This window comes from Hyaena hyaena, unplaced genomic scaffold (assembly GCF_003009895.1).
Source record: "Hyaena hyaena isolate Hyena2069 unplaced genomic scaffold, ASM300989v1 scaffold_2476, whole genome shotgun sequence".
Lineage (NCBI taxonomy): Eukaryota > Metazoa > Chordata > Mammalia > Carnivora > Hyaenidae > Hyaena > Hyaena hyaena.
The window spans coordinates 16,716-35,492 of record NW_024083103.1 but is presented as its reverse complement, the minus strand read 5'-3'; the positions used below and the strand labels follow the sequence as shown (position 1 = coordinate 35,492).

Genomic DNA, 18,777 nt, shown 5'->3' with positions numbered 1-18,777 from the left:
CAAAAAAGCCAATTGTTAGGCACTTACACTACTTCTAAATAAGGTCACATCCTGAGGTACTGGGGATTTAGACTCCAACATACTCTTTTCTTGTGGGACACAACTCAACTCCTGACAACATCAAATTTCAAGTCCTAAGCAAGTGCCGCATGTCAAAAAATTCTATGATCTTCAGACTTACACATTTTTTAAGTATAAAGGTTTTTTTCTTAACTATTACATGTAACAGTAGGCAACATTATTTAAAGTCAGTGCATTTTTATTTAGAGAATCACAGGTGATTGTTTTTCACTGCCCATCAAGGTTGCCTTAGTTCCTCCAAAGTTTGAATCAAAACTTATCTTCTGGATAGCACTTTTATTTTATTTCATTGAAGTTTTTTTTTTTTTTTTTTTTTTTTTTTGAGAGAGAGAGAGAGAGAGTAGGAGAGAGAGAGAGCATGAGCAGGAGAGGGAAGATGTCAAGCAGGTTCCACACCATCAGCATGGAGCCCTACATGATGCTTGAACTGTTGGGCTGGCTGAGAGGCAGGGCAGAGATGCCACAGAATGGCAGACTTCTTGAGATGGCTGACCTTCCCGCCACTTCTTGAGATGGCTGACCTTCCCGTCAATACATCGGTGACCGTTGCGACTTCTGAGGGAAACAGAAACTTAGGCAACAAACCGAAACCTTCCGCCCGGGACTTTCCAGTCAAGAGACTGCCCCTGTTACCTGGACTTCCCCCACCCCCACCAACAGGTTATAAAACCCCTCACCACCCAACCCGGGCGGGACTTCCCCGACTCCCCTCTCTTGAGTCACGGAACCTCGCCCGAGGGTTCATGCAATAAAACTGCTTCTGCGGAACATTTTGCCTTGGAGTTCTTTTTACTCACTTAAAAAATCTTACAATAACAACCCAAGAGATTATGTCCTGAACCAAAATCAAGAGTTGAACGGTAACCAACTAAGCCTCCCAGGTGCCCCAGGATAGCCCTTTTAAAAAGAATGTCTGCTTTTTAAAAACTGGAAATATCTTGTGTAAATTTGCACGCTACCACTTGTTCGCTTGTGTCAGCTGTTTTGTTTTGTTTTGTTTAATTTAAATGTTTTATTTCGAAATAATCACAGATTCACAGGAAGTTGTCAAGGAAGTACAGAAAAGTGACATTAACACTTCGTTAAGTTTCCCCCAATGATTACATCTTTCATAATTATAGTACAATATAAAGCAATTTGATATCGATTCAATGTGTACATGGAGTTATTTTATCACACGTGTAGATTCATGTAACCACTACCTCCATCAAGATACAAAACTATTCCACCCACCCAAACATGCCCTCATGCTCCTTCTTTAAACTCACATCCACCCACCATTACAAATCTGTTTTCCATCAATCTAATTTTGTCATTTCAAGAACACTATATAAAAATAATTGATGAGAGGGGCGCCTGGGTGGCTTAGTCGGTTAAGCGTCCGACTTTCACTTAGGTCATGATCTCGCGGTTCGTGGGTTCGAGCCCCGCGTCGGGCTCTGTGCTGACTGCCAGCTCAGAGCCTGGAGGCTGTTTCAGTCTGTGACTCCCTCTCTCTCTGACCCTCCCCTGCTCACCCTGTCTCTCTCTCTCTCCTAGAAATAAATAAAAAAAAATAATTGATGAGGGAGCATAACGTAGGCTGACACCTTGCAAACCAACTCCTACCCCCTCCACCTAACTCCCCTCACCTCCCGACTCTTCCCACCCCCCCCACCCCCGGTGGGATATGTGACATTCCTCAGGCACTCTTGGCTGTCCAGGAACAAGGGAAAGACAGGGAAACATCAGTTTACAAATACCTTATCAATAGCCTAAATGTCCAGGAACTCCCTTCTATCTTAATGATAATGTTTTGCTGGAGGTAAAAACAACATTCACTTGATAATAACTAGGCCTCTGGTAATCTGTGAATCTTTTTCAGCATACAGAAATCCCTTTAGGAAACTTCCCTCTCAACTTTATCTCCCCCAGCTCCATGATATATATAACCAGTCACTCTTCACACCCCCAGTGCAGCTCTTTCTGCCCACAAGTCCTGTCCCTGTGGTTTAATAAAATCACCTTTTTTCACCAAAGACATCTTCGAGAATTCTTTCCTGGCCATCAGCTCAGAAACCCCATCATCCCAAAACCCCATCAATTATCATATAATTAGGCAGCAGATAAACTTGGTTTTTATCACTGAGCATTAGTCTCTGGATCCATCCAAGTTGTGCATATATCAATAGGTAATCCTTTTTATTGCTGAGTAAGATTCCTGATATCTGTGTACCACAGTGTAACATTTACCTGCTGAGCCACATTACAGTTGTTTTGCAGTTTGGCTATCACAAACAAGCAACAGCTTTGAGTCACTATGAACATCTGTGTACAAGTTTTTGTGTAAACATAGGTTTTCATTTCTCTGAGATAAATGCCTAGGAGTACAGCTGATGGATTGTATGTTAGATGTATATTCAATATTTTTAATTAAAATTTTAGTTAACATATTTAGTGCAGTATTAGGTGGAAAGCTGCATTGAGAACAGTGTATTATCACTGAATGGAAGGTATGCCATTCTGCAATGCATGTGGAGAGGTGCTTATGAAAACTTGTAATAAAGATGTTTCTACGAATGCTAAAAGCATAAAAATAAAAATCATACACACATACATACATAACCTATGCTCAAACCTCAGTTACCATGTCGATCTGCAATTCTTTTAGTTGGGCTTATTTTATCTCCATTTGAATATGGACACGCTGATGACTTCCTAACGGTATACTTTTCTACCTAGAACTTTGGGATCTAATTTCTCCAAGTAATTTACATTAGGGTCCTCTGAATATGACCTGAGTATAAATCATATTCACTCTTAAACCAGCACACTCAAGACTAATACAGACTTTGAGGATAGGCCAATACCTAAGCTTTTTTAAAAATTAAAAAAAAGAAAGTTAGGTCTTTCATACTTATAGGAGCTACATCTTATAGTTCTTTTCCACAGATCGAACAAATAATTCTGTGAGTAAAACAAACAACATAGTTATTTGATGAGGCATCTCCAATGATGTGGGTCTGCAGAAAATGCCCATCAGGATAGACCTCAACTCCAGCCTTCCGTTTTACCCCTCTGAGTTAACACTTCCTCATCATAATGTGCTCCCCTAGGTCACACTTATACATAATGGCCATAAAACCCTACAATTCCCTCATGTATGACATGTCCTTCTAGAGCAAGACTGGATTTTCCTGCTTGGACTTCCCTGTGAGTTGCACCAGGTTAGACATTTGGAAGCAATGAGGAGTATAGAAAGAAGCTCATGAGGAAACCAAATATTTTTTGACAGCTTCCTCAATTATGAAATGATCAGTAGGTGTTTAGGCTAGAAAACACTGCTGTTTCTCCTCTTTCAAGGGAGAGGGAGCTACTTATGACAACCAAGAGGATGAAAGATGATCTGCACATTCATAGTTCTCTCTCCCCACACAAATGTGTCTACTGTAGATGTCAGAGTCCCACTCTTTCTCCATAAGAACACTGACTTCAGAAACAACAGCCACAACAAAATGCTGGTGAGGTTGCACACTCCATCAGCTCTGCAGTTCCACTATCTTTATTATAAAATTTTGGCCTAGAATAAGATCATACACTCTGTTGGCAAGAGATATGGTGACAGTAGCCATAGGAGCTCCATACTAAAAGCATGTCCAGAACACATGTTGTATAGAGTGTCTCCGGGAAGCCACCTACATTGGATCCAACACACACCCATTTTCATATTTTGTCTTGAAATAGAAGAGGACTTTAACTAAAACTCTGCCAACTGGAATCTACTAATACACAAACCTTCCAAGAGCAAAATCAGCAGCTGCAATCAATGAGAAACTGCTTGAGATGGATAAACTCTGAATCTGGAAAGTAAAAGTGATGTATATATGTAACTGGTGTTCATTGTCGAATTCACAGAGGGGATTCCATTCCCACACAGAAATAAATGATCTTTTGTTTCAAGCCAAGAAGTTCCTTTTTTTATTGTTGGGTTTTTTTTTTCATTTTAAGCAGGTCCCATACCCAACATGAGGGTTGAACTTACAACTCAGATATCAAGAGTCACATGCTCTACTGACTGAGCCAGCCAGGCACCCCTCAAGCTAAGAAGTTCTAACATTACTGGTACAACAAATTTAATACAAATTCAGTAATCAATATAATTGAGTAGTTTATAAATAAACATACATTAGAAATAAACAATAAGACTCATGTTAAATTTTCCATATGAATAAAAATACAAATAAGAAAACAGGTTAAAATCAGAAAGATTCTTAGTGATCACACAATTCAATAGTGCAATGTTGACAGATGGTGACAAAAAGTGACAGATAGTGACATCCCCCTCTCTGTATACAGGTTTTACCCTTTTCCCAAAAACCTCAGTCACTCCAAATTACCATCTTTTCTAGATTATATTAAAGCTCACTAAAATAAATCATACCTGTGATGTTGCTGTATCTGTATCAAAGTCTAAAAAGACTCCTTTGAGTTATAGCATTCTTTCTTTATCAGTTATTATATTCAGATTCCCAATTTCAACTGTCAACTGCTTGTACCTTTATGTCTAGCCCCCATGAATATATCTACTAATTTGGGACACCTATGCTACAACCATAATAACCCAGCAGTATAAACAAATTATTATAATTTGTCTGACTCAAGAAAAACTTAATGCTTCTACAAATTAGATGGGATCATTTTAGAAGCAAAAAGTAGTTTTCACAAAAAGAATAATATCTGAGTACAACCGCAACAATCAGAACCTCCTTAAGTTGAAAGAATTCCTTCAGAAGGGTGAATATTCACACTGTGTTTTGTCACTGTCCTAGAAAGATTTAGATAAATATGAGAAGAATTCAAAGCATAACCCCAGAAAATAGAAGGGGATTACCTAGATTATAGATGATCCCTTAAACAAAGATTTTATAATTATTTGAATCTAGTGTTTTCTGCTCAGTCATGAAGAACAACCAAGTTTAAGGTTTATGATCATAAATGATGGGATTGAACAGTTTAATAAAGGGAGCCATTTGAAAGAGGAAAACCTGCCAGGCTGTGGTTATAAGCATATAATAGTGTAACTATAAACAGAGAACCACAGAAGTCAACATGAAGAAGGGCAGGGAAAACACCGTATCAAAATTATAGTGATACTAGGCAGTCGAGAAGGCAGAGACACAGCTGGACATCTAAAGCATGTGTCTTTGTATGGTTGTTTGTACCTGGTGCTGTCTCTTCCTCCGCATGAAACTGACTCAACACTAACCAGTATGTAATTTCATTCTTGAAGTAATTAATTCTCATACTTCCTGATTATGTTAACACCACAATAAAAAGATTACATTCTCTATGGACTTCTATCCAAATCCAAACTACGTAGAAAATTTTGAAAGTCCCATTCATCTTTTGTCATCTAAGATTAACATCTTCTTCCATAACTTCCTCATGGCGTTTTTCACTTCTGCATTCCTCAGTGTGTAAATCATAGGATTGATCAAAGGTGTTCCAAGGGTATAAAACACAGCTATCATCTTATCCATGGGGAAGGTGGTTGCAGGACGTGTGTATATAAATATGCAAGGTCCAAAGAACAATATGACCACATTTATGTGGGAGACACAAGTGGAGAGGGCTTTTCTCCTCCCTTCCTCACTGTGGTTTCTCAGAGAATACAAGATGTTAACATAGGAGCACATCAGCATGACAAAACTCAGTGTACAAATGGCTCCACTATTGGACACCAAGAGTAGATTGATTATGTAAGTGTCTGTACAGGCAAGTTTCAACAACGGTTGCAAGTCACAAAAATAGTGATCGATCACATTGGGACCACAAAAGGGTAAACTCAAGGCCAGAAAAATTTGAGCTAAGGAATGTATACAAGACCCCACCCAGGCCATAACCACCAACACAGCACAGACCCGTCGACTCATGATAGTTGTATAGTGCAGGGGCTTACAGATGGCCACATAGCGGTCAGCAGCCATGAGAATAAGAATGAATATCTCCAGGCAGCCAAAGAAATGGACTGAAAAGACTTGTATCATGCACTCACTGAAAGAGATAGTGTTCTTCTTCGCAAGGGCATCCACGATCATTCTAGGGGCTACGGAAGTACAGAAACAGGTGTCAGATAAGGATAGGTGGAAAAGGAAGAAGTACATTGGACTCCCGAGTGTCCGGCTGGTCTTGATAGTAGTAATGATCAGAAAGTTACCCAACAATGTTCCCAAATAGAAAAGCAGGAACGTGATAAACACTATTTTCTTCTGAACAGGATCCTGGGTCAACCCAAGGAGAATGAACTCAGTCACATTATTATTCAGCTGCATGATTTCATGAATGAAGAGAAGGCTGAGTGTGAAGTGATTGATCTACAAAAAAAAAAAAAAAAAAAAAGGAACTAATTCATGGTGTGATGTGTGATTTTATGGACTATTTTAAGAAAAATAAATATTCCTCATCATGAACATTTAGGAGTTGCTTCTTATAAGTCACTTCAACACTTTGTCAATTTCTAATGACCACTTTATAGGGTCATTATAAGTCTCAAACAAGTTTGTCAAGGTTATACTTTCCTACAACACTCTTTAGTTACAATCCTTTGTAGCAGTGAAATGATTCTGATTAATTTGGACAACTCAATGAATACAAAGTGAAAAGACATGGTTCAGTTTTACTATTAACTTCATTATTCTTTCATATTTAATAAATCTTCAGGAACATGTTTTGATGGTGTATCAGCTGGCATTTTGGATATATTTGACTGCTGTTGGAGGTTCAAATATATATCAACTGCTGTTGATATAAATATAAAAACCATACCCTGCTTTCATCCCGTAAAGAACACCTTTATGCATATATTTATCACCATATATTTGTTATACATGTTTATAGAAATGTATATTTTTATAAATATATAATATATTCCCCTCCACTGAACACTTACTCCCAGATATTACAACTTGAAAAGAGGAACAGGAAATACAGCCTCTAAATATTATGCTATTACAGTGAAGCACCCTTACAATAATTAGCATTTTATATACACTAATGCAGATAAGTGACAAAATGTTCTTTGATAGTTAATAATCTCTCAAATATCTGCATTTCTATTTTACCCCTCTTATTTCTTTTTTTTTAAATATTTTTTAATGTTTTATTTATTTCTTAGAAAGAGACAGAATGGGCAGGGGAGAGTCAGAGAGAGGGAGATACAGAATCTGAAGCAGGCTCCAGGCTCTGAGCTAGCTGTCAGCAAAGAGCCCGACGCAGGGCTTGAACCCAGGAACCGTGAGATCATGACCTGAGTCGAAGTCGGATGCTCAAATGACTGAGCCACCCAGGCACCCCTAATTTTTTTTATTAATTTTTTTTAATGTTTTACCCCTTTCGTTTCTGAAAAGCGCCCCTTAGAGGACCCCAAATCCCTGAGGTTACATATAAATGAATGGGGGTATTCCTCAAGAGTTCATGTTTACAGTAACCCAAATTTAGCTTAAGCACTTTGGATCTGAGGTCATTTGGAAAGATGTCACCAGGCAGTTCATGTAGGAGGAGATCATGACTGTAATCCCCAGTAGAGTCTGTACTATCCAGGTACCGAAGATTCCATTTTAACAGAGTGGAGACTCAGAAGAGGGAAGGAGATAGAAACAAGAGGAATAGTAAATAAATAATAACTGACTTCATTCAGTTTTTTTTCTGTTCTGGCAAAGTCAATGATCATTCAACTTTGAAATTTCATTCCATTCAAAAGACTTCTTTTTTCAAATTTGGAAAAAAAGATTACCATTGATTTCACTTTCAAGAACAAAATCTTTTCTCTAGCTCTTTCCTGTCAAGATAATTTTGAAAAAAACACTACATGCAAGTAAAAAATATAAACTTAAATGTGATGTATTTAATATAATTTGGAAGACTTATTTATCCCATGTGTTTCTCCTCAAACTCATCATTCCTTCAGTACTCTGTCTTGAAAGTTGTGAGCTTCCAAAGCACAGACAGACTAAATAGAAATTTTTTTTTTTATATATATTTGTTTCTCTCCCTTGGTAAGGTTTCTTCTCCCTAACATACTTGAAATGTAACTTATCTTCTTCCAAATCAAAAACTACTTTCAGGACCGGGTGCTTGTGTGTCTCAGCCAGTTGGGTATCTCACTCTTGGTTTTGGCTCAGGTCATGATCTACATTTCGTGAATTCAAGACTCACATCAGGCTATGCACTGACAGTGCAAAAGCTGCTTGGTATTCTCTCTCTCTGCACCTCCCTCTCTCTTTCAAAAATAAATAAATATATTTTTAAAAAACTACTCTCAGGAAAGTGTCTGATGTATTTGTTTATTTTAGATTTCCAGATTTTTTTTAAATTCTCTTTGGACTGTGTAGTCTTTAGCAAAGATCTTAAATGACAAGGGAAATGAGTCTTCATGTCATATTCAGTACAAGCTCATTCTTTCCTTATTCATTTGAAAGATTGATCCACCATAAATATTTGTACTTGAGACTATAGCCCATGATTGTGACCACTCTTTTGAGTGTATGGCCTTGTTTTGTATGTTATCAATGTTTCAGACTATTTCTAAAACAAGATTATTTACACACGTATTTTTAAGATAAATTAAGAATTAGAGGGGCACCTGGATGGCTTAGTTGGTTAACCATCAGACTCTTGATTTCTGCTCAAGTCATGATCCTTGGGTCCAAGGATTGAGCTCTGTGACAGGCTCCTCAATGAGCATGAAGATTCTCTCTCTCTTCTTTGCCCCTGCCCCAGTTGCATTCACTCTCTCTCTCTGTCTCTCTAAAAATAAAAAAATTAAAAAGAATCATAAATATATATGATTTCATTAACTTGTTAATAACTGTGAGTTCTAATCAAATATTTAATCAAGAGTTTAATCAATAATCTCCTTCCTTCTTGGAATGTCATTTCATTTCCAGCTACTTCAATTGTCTCAAAACCTCACGACCCAAATGCTAAGAAATCTCCTTGAAAGGCCTTCAGTAATTATTTTGTGATAGGAGAAATTATTACTTCTTTTCTCCAATGCCACCCTTTATAGCTTTTCTTATAATGTTACATACCATGCTTAAATTCTATTACATGAATGCTTTCTTTAGCTCCTTTCTTGGAATAAGAATCTTTGAAAACTATTTATTATCAGGATTTTGTTCTGCATAGTTCCAAACCCAATGACTAGTACCATGTAGGTACTTAGTATTTCTAAATTAAAATTTCCAAATTACCTCTTAAATTATAATATTTATCTGATTATTTTGTACTATTCTGATATAAAAAACATTCACATCATCGGTCTACTGTGGCCTTCTATCTGTTATGAATGGTAGACTGATAAACATGCTCCAAATTTATAAATCCATGGAGAAAGCTGAAATCAATTTTTTAAAAATTAGTAAGTGTGGATTAGGAGATGCTGTATTCTGAAGAGCACCACACACCCACATAAGATTTTGGGACTCTGACATCCGTAAAAATAATCATCTTAAACGTTAGCATCTTTTAAATGAATCCTTAGCCTATAAAGCATTCAAGGAGAGCCTTACATTTTTCATATATTCCTGCAATTGGTGCATGTTTTGTACATGTTTTTGTGGACGACCATATCTTCATTTTTTCCAAAGCCATGTTAACACCCTTCATTCGTTTCTGTATGGAATCTGACACAAAACTGGGTTGCAATGATGTGGAGACAAAATGACACTAGTGAAATAACACATCTTCTAATAACTACTGTACTTACTTCAACTTTTCAAACAAGTTTAGCCAACTTTAGACTGGCTACATTTGTCAGAACAGTAATGAACAAACTGCATGTTGGGTTTGGAGATAACAGAGAAGAGTTGAAAGGCACACAAGAAAACAGAGAATAAATGAGAGTAGAATATAGACTTTCAGGTGGATCATTCTACACTAAAAATCCATTTTACTGCACCAGCCATGGTGAGAGCCGTTGCTTTCCTTGAGGGCTTTCTTCAACTACCCAACCCTCCCTGATTCAGTTCCACAAGACTTCTATCCTTGGGAGATCCTTACACTCATTTCTATGCCAAATCCACCATTCTCTGTGGGAAGGATAACGGGTTGTCCTCAGATTCTTTATTCTTTAAATTCCCCAACTGAAAAAGGATAAAATGAAGCCCTCCCACATAGATGGTGCATTACATTTCAGTTTCATCATATCGTTTTGCATATAGCAAATTAAACTCTTACAATCTTATTTTGGAAACACACAAAGAGTAATCATTCTATACTGTGATGTACAACTCTATACTTAAAACTGTCACTTGGCTATTCTCCAATACCTGAAAGCAGAAAAACAGAATTCTCCAGGAGCTGTCAGGGTCACTGTCTCTATTGACCTTTTCTCTAACTTCTCACTAGGCATACAGAAGCTCTTCTAACTTTAAAATCCATCCTAAGGACTTATCCTTCTCATCTATCTTATGTGAAAACCAATTTGTGAACTTTTCTACATTCTTCCATCTGGAGAAACTATTAAGACATGAAATTCATCCTTCTATCCTTACACAAAAATCAAAAGCCACACATCAGTTTTCACGTACCTGGTACTCATAAAATATTTGTTGAGTTTCAAAGATGATTTTATTCCAAAGCTTCTATTTAATTTTATTTATTTGCTATATTAACAGTAAATTTTGAAAAAAATTATTCCCTTTTTGTCCTGTTCCTTTTTCAGAGGAAGTGCAGGCAATAGTCACAAGATGTATGGAAATATATTTTTAAGTATGTTGGATTTATTCTATAACTATGTCTCTCTGAGTATAAATATATAAGAAATTTGTCCCTTATCTATTAGAACACTGAAAACTATTACTGTCAAATATTTCCATCCCTATTTGAAAGCAGCCTTCCCATAGAACACTGAAAAAAAGATGCCCTCTTAGTATCCCAGAAGGAATATTTTAAGACATAATGATATAAAATATTAGCACTGAGAGAATACTATTCCCTAAGGCTTTCCTATCTTTGTTAATCAGAAACATCCCCGATGTTGTAATACATTTAACTTTTGGTTCATCCATTTAGTCCACAGAAGAACGAGTTAACCCTCCCAGACTCAGGAACCAAATACAGACAAAGATTAGGTGGTATTAGGTGTCTCGGGCTGACCAAAGATACAGAGAAAAAATAGGAAAATACAATTGAGTGGCACTAAAGAATAGGAAGAAGAAAAAACAGTGTCCTTAGCAAAAGAGAATGTGAGTCTCTGAGAAACTACTCTAATCCCACCCAGTGACCTTACTTACCTTTCTGCTTTAGGAGACAAGGTTTTCTAGCTCTTGTAGTTTATTTGCAAGTACAGCCCAGGGAAGGCAGTATGGTGTCCTGAAAACAGAGGTGCTGTTCTGTGTGCTATGGCCATCCCTCAACAAAAACCCACAGATTTGCATTAAATGATCTGAGGATTCATATGTATTCGGAATCAATATCTCATGTGTTTTTTCAAATTCATTTCCATTGGTTTTGCTAACCAATGTTAGTAAAAATACCCTTATAAAGGAATTCATTTTATTCAAATAATTTTACTTCACCAAATATATATTGAATGCTTTTTATATACTATCTTCTTATGAGTTTACATAAGTTGTATCTTCTCATTTACTCAACTATTCCATGCAGTAGGTATTAACAAGGACATATTGTATGAAAAAAACAAAACAAAACAAAACCTAAAACTCATGGAAGTTAAGCAGCTTGTCAGGTTGCAAATTTAGTAATTCAGTGTAGAGATCTCTTTTAATGACTCTTTTTTCATAGTTTTCCTCTTTCCACACATTTTCCTGACACAAGCCTAATTGAAAACCAGGAAGTACTAGAAAGTGATGATAAGGGAAATTTCTAGTGGCTGACAATAATATCTCAGGTTGAGACGTTTACAATTAATAACAAAGAAACGAGAATAGCTTGAAATACAGGTGGGCACACAAAAAAAATGAAAATACTCAGTAGGCATTTGAGTTTTTTTAAAGTATGAATTTCAAGCTAGGACTGTAGAAGTAAATTTTGGTATTATTATTAGTAAATAATAGTTTAAATCAAGAGACTGGTTGGGGCGCTTTTATAGCTCAGTCGTTAAGCCTCCGACTTTGGCTCAGGTCATGATCTCAGAGTTCATGGGTACGATCCCCACCTCGGGCACTGTGCTGACAGCTAGCTCAGAGCCTGGAGCCTGTTTCAGATTCTGTATCTCCCTCTCTCTGACCCTCCCCTGATCACGCTGACTCTCTCTGTGTCTCAGAAATATGATCTGACAGTGTGTATGATATGATCTCTATTCTTTTATATTTATTGAGGGCTGCTTTATGTCCCAGTATGTGATCTATCTTGGATAATGTGCCATGCGCACTTGAGAAGAAAGTAAATTCCCTGGCCTCAGGATGTAAAGTTCTAAAGATATCCGTCAGATCCATCTGGTCCAATGTGTCTTTCAAGTCCCTTATTTCTTTAGTGATTTTCTGTCTGCTTGACCTATCCATTGCTGTAAGCGGAGTATTAAAGTCCCCTGCTATTATCACATTCTTATCTATAAGCTTGTTTCTGTTTGTGATTAATTGTTTTAGATATTGAGGTGTTCCCATATTCGGTGTGTAGACATTTATGATGGATGGACCCTGTAATTATTATATAGTGCCCTTCTTCATCTCTTGTGATTGTCTTTAATTTAAAGTCCAGTTTGTCTGATATAAGTATCGCTACTCCGGCTTTCTTTTGATTTCTTGTAGCATGATATATATTTCTCCATCCCCTTACTTTTAATCTGAAGGTATCTTCCAGTCTAAAATGAGTTTCTTGTAGACAGCATATAGATGGATTTTGTTTTTTAATCCATTCTGCTACCCTATGTCTTTTGATTGGAGCATTCAGCCCATTTACATTCAGTGTTATTATTGAAATATGTGGGTTTAGAGTCTTTGTATCTTTTGTAGGGTTCATGTTTGTGGTGGTGTCTCTGGTATCTTTGTTCCTTGCAACCTTTCCTTCAGAGCATCCCCCTCAGGATTTCTTGTAGGGCTGGCTTCGTGGTGACAAATTCTTTCAATTTCTGTTTATTTGGAAAGGTTTTTATCTCTCCTTCTATTTTGAATGACAGGCTTGCTGGATAGAGGATTCTTGGCTGCATATTTTTACTGTTCATCACATTGAAGATTTCCTGCCATTCCTTTCTAGCCTGCCAAGTTTCAGTAGATAGGTCTGTCACCACTCTGATAGGTTTCCCTTTGTATGTTAGGGCCCTTTTCTCCCTAGCTGCTTTCAAAATTCTCTCTTTGTCCTTGTATTTGGCCATTTTCACTATGATATGTCGTGCAGAAGATCGATTCAGGTTACGTCTGAGGGGAGTCCTCTGAGCCTCTTGTACTTCCACATTTACTTCCTTCCCCAGGTCGGGGAAGTTCTCTGCTATAATTTGTTCCAGGACTCCTTCAGCACCTTTCCCTCTCTCTTCCTCTTCTGGGATTCCTATGATACGGATATTGTTGCGTTTGACCGTATCGCTGAGCTCTCGAATTCTTCTTTCCTGTTCCTGGATCAGTTTGTCTCTTTTTTTGTCAGCTTCTTGTTTTTCTATAATGGTGTCTTCTAAATCACTTATTCTCCTTTCTGCCTCTTCAATCCGTGCATTGGAGGCCTCTAATTTATTATGGATCTCATTTATCGCATTTTTTAATTCTTCATGCCTATTTTTATTTTCCATTCTGTCTGTAGCCATAGTTTCTTTGATGTCCCCTATGTTTTTTTCAAGCCCAGCTATTAATTTTACCATTATTATTCTAAAATCTTGTTCAGTGATGCTGCTGATATCTGTTTTGAGCAGTTCATTAGCTGTCATTTCTTCTTGGAGTTTCTTTGGAGGAGAGGTCTTTCGTTTCGTCATTTTAGTTAGCTTTCCGGCTCTTGTTGGTTTTAAAGACCTATTATTCTCTCTGTTTCTATGAGCACTGCTATATCCAAGAAGGCTCTTTGACTTTCCAGGGCCTACCCTTTCAGAGAGTGTTTTTTGAATGGTATCCCCTGGTCTCTCTTGTTGGGACCTTGGTTATTTTATTTTCCTATTCGTAGTGATATTTGGGACTCTCCACCTTGTGCACTCTAGCTTGTTTCTTGAGGTAGCCCTGGAAAAGAAAACAGACAGACAAACACACAGGGAGCAGGAGCACACAAACGCACAGGCTAATTCAACTAACATGCAAAGCGAGAGGGAAAACGAAAAAGTTAAGAGAAAAGATGGAGGAGGGAGGGCGAATAATAGGGAGTATAAAATACATAAAAGGGTCAAAAAGGGGAAAGGAAAAGGAAAAAAGAAGAAAACCGATGGACAAAGAACGGTTTAAAGGATATAACCAGATTTCCCAGCTACAGTTAAATAGCCGTGTGTATGCAGTGCTGGTTGAGGAGCATAGAGAAACAGAGAGAAAGCAGGGCGGGATGAGACACAATTGGAAATAGAATGAACAGGCAGAAGGGATAAGAAGCTTTTTTCAAAGAGGTAAAGGGTAGAATATGGTTGGATAGGTGAGAGAAGGGTGCTGGAATTATCCAGAGAAACTATATAGTCTAATTACTCCTAAGAGAAATAGCTGAAAATGTCGGTAGGTGTAGAATTTACATTTACAGAATGGACTCGTTGTGATTGTTTAAGCAAGCTGGCGACCAGAGGTAATCAGGTCAGTGTTCTGGGGAAAAAAGAGAGAAAAGAGAAAGAAGAAGAAAAAAAGAAGAGAAAAAAAAAAAGGGAGGAGGGCAGCTCTCAAGCAGGGATTGGCGTGGCGTGATCCACTGCCTCAGGTGGGAGCTCTGCCTTGAAGGTTGTGGGGAGGAGAGTGGCGGTGCTCCAGTCCCTTCTTGAACCAAGCGCTGCACCTCGCTTTTTTGGGCGTGTAAAGTCCCCGTGCCGGGGGGCGCCGCCGAAGTTGGTTGCACTCTTCAACCCAGGCCAGTTCCAATCTCCAAATCCCAGTCCGCGCGCCCCGCTGAAGTTGCCTTAGACACAGCTTCCCAGGCAACCCCCTCGGGGCAATTCCAGGCCCCCTGGTGAGCTCTGGGGGAGGAGACAGAATCGCTGCTTCCTTCTCTGGGTGGGGCTGGCGCGCATGCGCGGTGCTTGCCTGCTGGGTGCTCTGAGCCCGAGCCCGCTGGAGTGAGGAAAACTGGGTCCCTCTATGGCTCGTCACCGGAAACACGAACTCACAGGCTAATTTCCTAGTTTATAGTTCTTTGCCTTCCCTCTGGAGTCCCAGCCAGCCAGGAGCGCGGACGCCCGGTGTCCGCGGGGCTCTTTCAGGTGCCCCAGCCTCCTGGGAAGACAATGGCGGCAGGTGCGCCGCCACTCTGAAGTCCAGCCACCAGGAGTCAGCACAAAGAAGCAGTTTGTGTGCTCAGCCTCCCCCCCCCCCCGGGACCAGTTGGCGTGAGGGGACCTGGTGTGCAGGTATTTGGCAAGTACGGTCTTTCTATGCACCGAGCGGAGGTTTTACCCCCCGAGCGGAGGTTTTTCTGTATCGGACTCTCTCCTTTTCCCCTCTCACTCCTGGTAGAGGGTAGAGAGGGATCGCCTCCCAACCTGGAGTCTCTGATCCCGGCCCGATTTTATCTTCCCCGGTTCGTACTCATGTTAGAAGGCTCTCTCAGTGGATTCTGCGTCCTTTTTCTCCCAATCTCTCAGGTTTTGTAAGGTTTCCAATGGCTTCAGATCTTTTCTGTGTGATGTATGGGCGCGAGTGCAAGTACGGAGCTCCTTACTTCTCCGCCATCTTGCCCCCTCTCCTCTGTCTCTCAGAAATAAATAAAACATCAAAGAAAAAATTTTTAATTAAATAAATCAAGAGATTGGGTGTGGTCGCACCTTCCCCGATGCCCCGCCAAAAAAAAAAAAAAAAAAAAATCATGTCGATAGTGGAGAGAAGTGAACTAGCTACAAAATGAATGGCTATATCATCTAAAAGAATACCTGAAGACTCTTAAGAAGCACGTTCAAAGAATAATGAGTAAAACCACGAGAGGCCACTGATACGGAAGCCAAAGTAGTAGATGTTCAGGAAGAATTGAGTGAATTTTCTGCATTAAAAGGCCACCTGAGCCTAAAACTCAGATACATGAAAATTATGATTGAAATGATAAGTTACTGAGAAATTAAAAATAGTAAAATTTTGCATGAGAACTAGAAACTAAGAAAGAACTCCCTTTTAATTCCTCAAATTCTTCACAAATTCCATAAACTTTTTTTTTTTTTTTAATTTTTTAAGTAGGCTCTACACCCGACATGGCACTGCAACTCATGACCCTGAGATCATGAGTTGGATGCTCTACCACTGAGCCAGCCAGACACCCCAAATTCCATAAACTAAATACTCATTGAAGGTAGGGATTACAACTATCTTCTTCTCCACCAAATCTACTAGTAAACATTTATAATAGAGCAGCTCAATAGTATGCTTTAAGTAGTAATGAATGAATAAATGAATAAAACAAGTAAACCAAATTGAAAAAGAATTTGGTTGATAATTTATAACTACTTCTTCTGAGGGTGTCTGGGTGGCTCAGGTGGTTAAGCATCTGACTTCAGCTCAGGTTATGATCTCATGGTTCATGAGCTTGAGCCCTGCATCGGGCTCTGTGCTGACAGCTCAGAGTCTGGAGCCTGCTTCACATTCTATGACTCCCTCTCTCTCTGCCCCTCCCCTGCTCATGCTCTGTCTCTCTCTGTCTCTCAAAAATAAATAAATGTTATAATTACTTCTACTGAAAAATTACCTACATGGTGGTAGATGAAATAAGTTGAAGAGATTCTTTCTGACCTACTATAAAACTACTCATTTGGAAAGACAGCAGATTAGGAGTGAGGTCAGGTCTTGAGACACAACAAATACTTCTCTAGGAGTCCCGTCATTTTTGTGCCTCAGTAACACTTAGAGTCTACAGCAATGAGACAGTGAACTCCACTGAACATCAGATGGGACCTTTAAAACGTCAGGTTGTCCTCATAATGGAATGTGATATTTTTCATGATGTGGTATGGGATGTAGTGTCAAAAAGAAAGACCTTTGGTGGACATCTGCTGTTTTGCTGAAATATATGTAACACTTCTGGAGATACACCTTGTCTGCCTCATAACAACGTGCTATAAAAACTGTCTAAGTGGACCCTGATTGATTCTTCCTGACAAGAGTCCATTTTCCTTCTTTCAATGAACTCTGATTTTCTTCTGAGGACCCACAGTATAAGAGCTATGAGTAGTGTTATTCCCCAAGGTAGGAATATGACTTCTATGAGGTCGACAAGAAAGCATTTCCCTCTGTTGTAATAACCGGGACAAAAATCTATTAGCAGATGAGACAACTCAAAACTTTTGTTCAGACTATTGACAAAAGTCATTTATTTTTTTCTTAATAGTTTCCGGAGTAGAGACCCAGAACTCTTGCCTATGATATTGTCATAAGTGGAGACAGCCTGATGGAAAATGGAGCCAACACATGAGCAAACAGTCAGCAGATAAGTAGAAGAAACCCATTCCTATTATAACTTTTTAACTAGATTTTACCCATTTCCAAACTGTTTTACCATATTTTATTTTATTCACTTTTTATTATTTATTATTAACATTTATTTAAATAATATAATGAATATTTGTAAACTTAACTCTATGCCAAGATCAAAACTATTATAATAATTAAACCGATTTTTAGCCCATTCCTTACCTTGTCCCCTGCTCCACCCTAAGTTAACCCATATTCTGCTTTTCTTAATATATACTTATCTTGCTTCTTAAAAATAAAATATATTTATTATATATATTTTAGTCTTTCCTGGTTTTGAATTTTAAACTACATGCAGACTTCTAGAAATTATTTTTTCATTCAATATTATGTATGCTACCAAGTTTTGTATTCGCTTTTGTTTTTGTTTTTTCTTCACAAATAGTTTATTGTCAAGTTGGTTTCCATATAACACCCAGCGCTCATCCCCACAAGTGCCCTCCTCCATGCCCATCTACCCCCTCCCCTCCCCCACACCCATCAGTCCTCAGTTTGTTCTCAGCATTCAAGAGTCTCTCATGGTTTGCCTCTCTCCCTCTCCCGCACTCTTTCCCCCCTTCTTCTCCTCCATGGTCCTCCGTTAAGTTCCTCCTAATCCTCCTATACGTGCAAACATATGTTATTTGTCCTTCTCTGCCTGACTTATTTCGCTCAGCATAACACCCTCAAGGTCCATCTATTTTGCTATACATGGCCAGATTTCATTGTTTCTCATTGCCATGTAGTATTCCATGGTATAGATAAACCACATCTTCTTGATCCATTCATCTGTTGATGTACACTTAGGCTCTTTCCATGTTTTGGCTATTGTTGAGAGTGCTGCTATGAACATTGGGGTACATGTGCTCCTATGCATCAGCATTTCTGTATCCCTTGGGTAAATTCCTAGCAGTGCTATTGCTGGGTCGTAGGAGACTTCTATTGTTAATTTTTTGAGGAACCTCCACACTGATTTCCCAAGGGGCTGCACCAGTTTACATTCCCACCAACAGTGTAGGAGGGTGCCCGTGTCTCCACATCCTCGCCAGCATCTAGAGGTCTCTGATTTGCTCATTTTAGCCACTCTGACTGGCGTGTGGTGGTATCTCAGTGTGGTTTTGATTTGTATTTCCCTGATGAGGCGGGTTTCTGAGCATCG

At 38.7% G+C, this 18,777-nt stretch overlaps 1 protein-coding gene and 1 non-coding gene across 2 annotated transcripts; both read right to left on the bottom strand.

Moving 5' to 3' along the window:
* Positions 1–2,986: 2,986 nt before the first annotated feature.
* LOC120227541 lies at positions 2,987–3,116 on the bottom strand. The gene has a single exon (XR_005527273.1). It is a non-coding gene; the product is annotated as a small nucleolar RNA SNORA18 (small nucleolar RNA).
* A 2,343-nt stretch (positions 3,117–5,459) lies between these two features.
* LOC120227540 (olfactory receptor 4C16-like) lies at positions 5,460–6,392 on the bottom strand. The gene has a single exon (XM_039225637.1). It carries the CDS (start codon positions 6,390–6,392, stop codon positions 5,460–5,462), a length of 933 nt encoding a protein of 310 aa, XP_039081568.1.
* Between the last annotated feature and the right edge of the window lie 12,385 nt (positions 6,393–18,777).

Bases quoted from the DNA above. Each gene is read 5' to 3' on its own strand.
- LOC120227540 (XM_039225637.1), bottom strand. From the start codon at position 6,392: ATGCAGCTGAATAATAATGTGACTGAGTTCATTCTCCTTGGGTTGACC.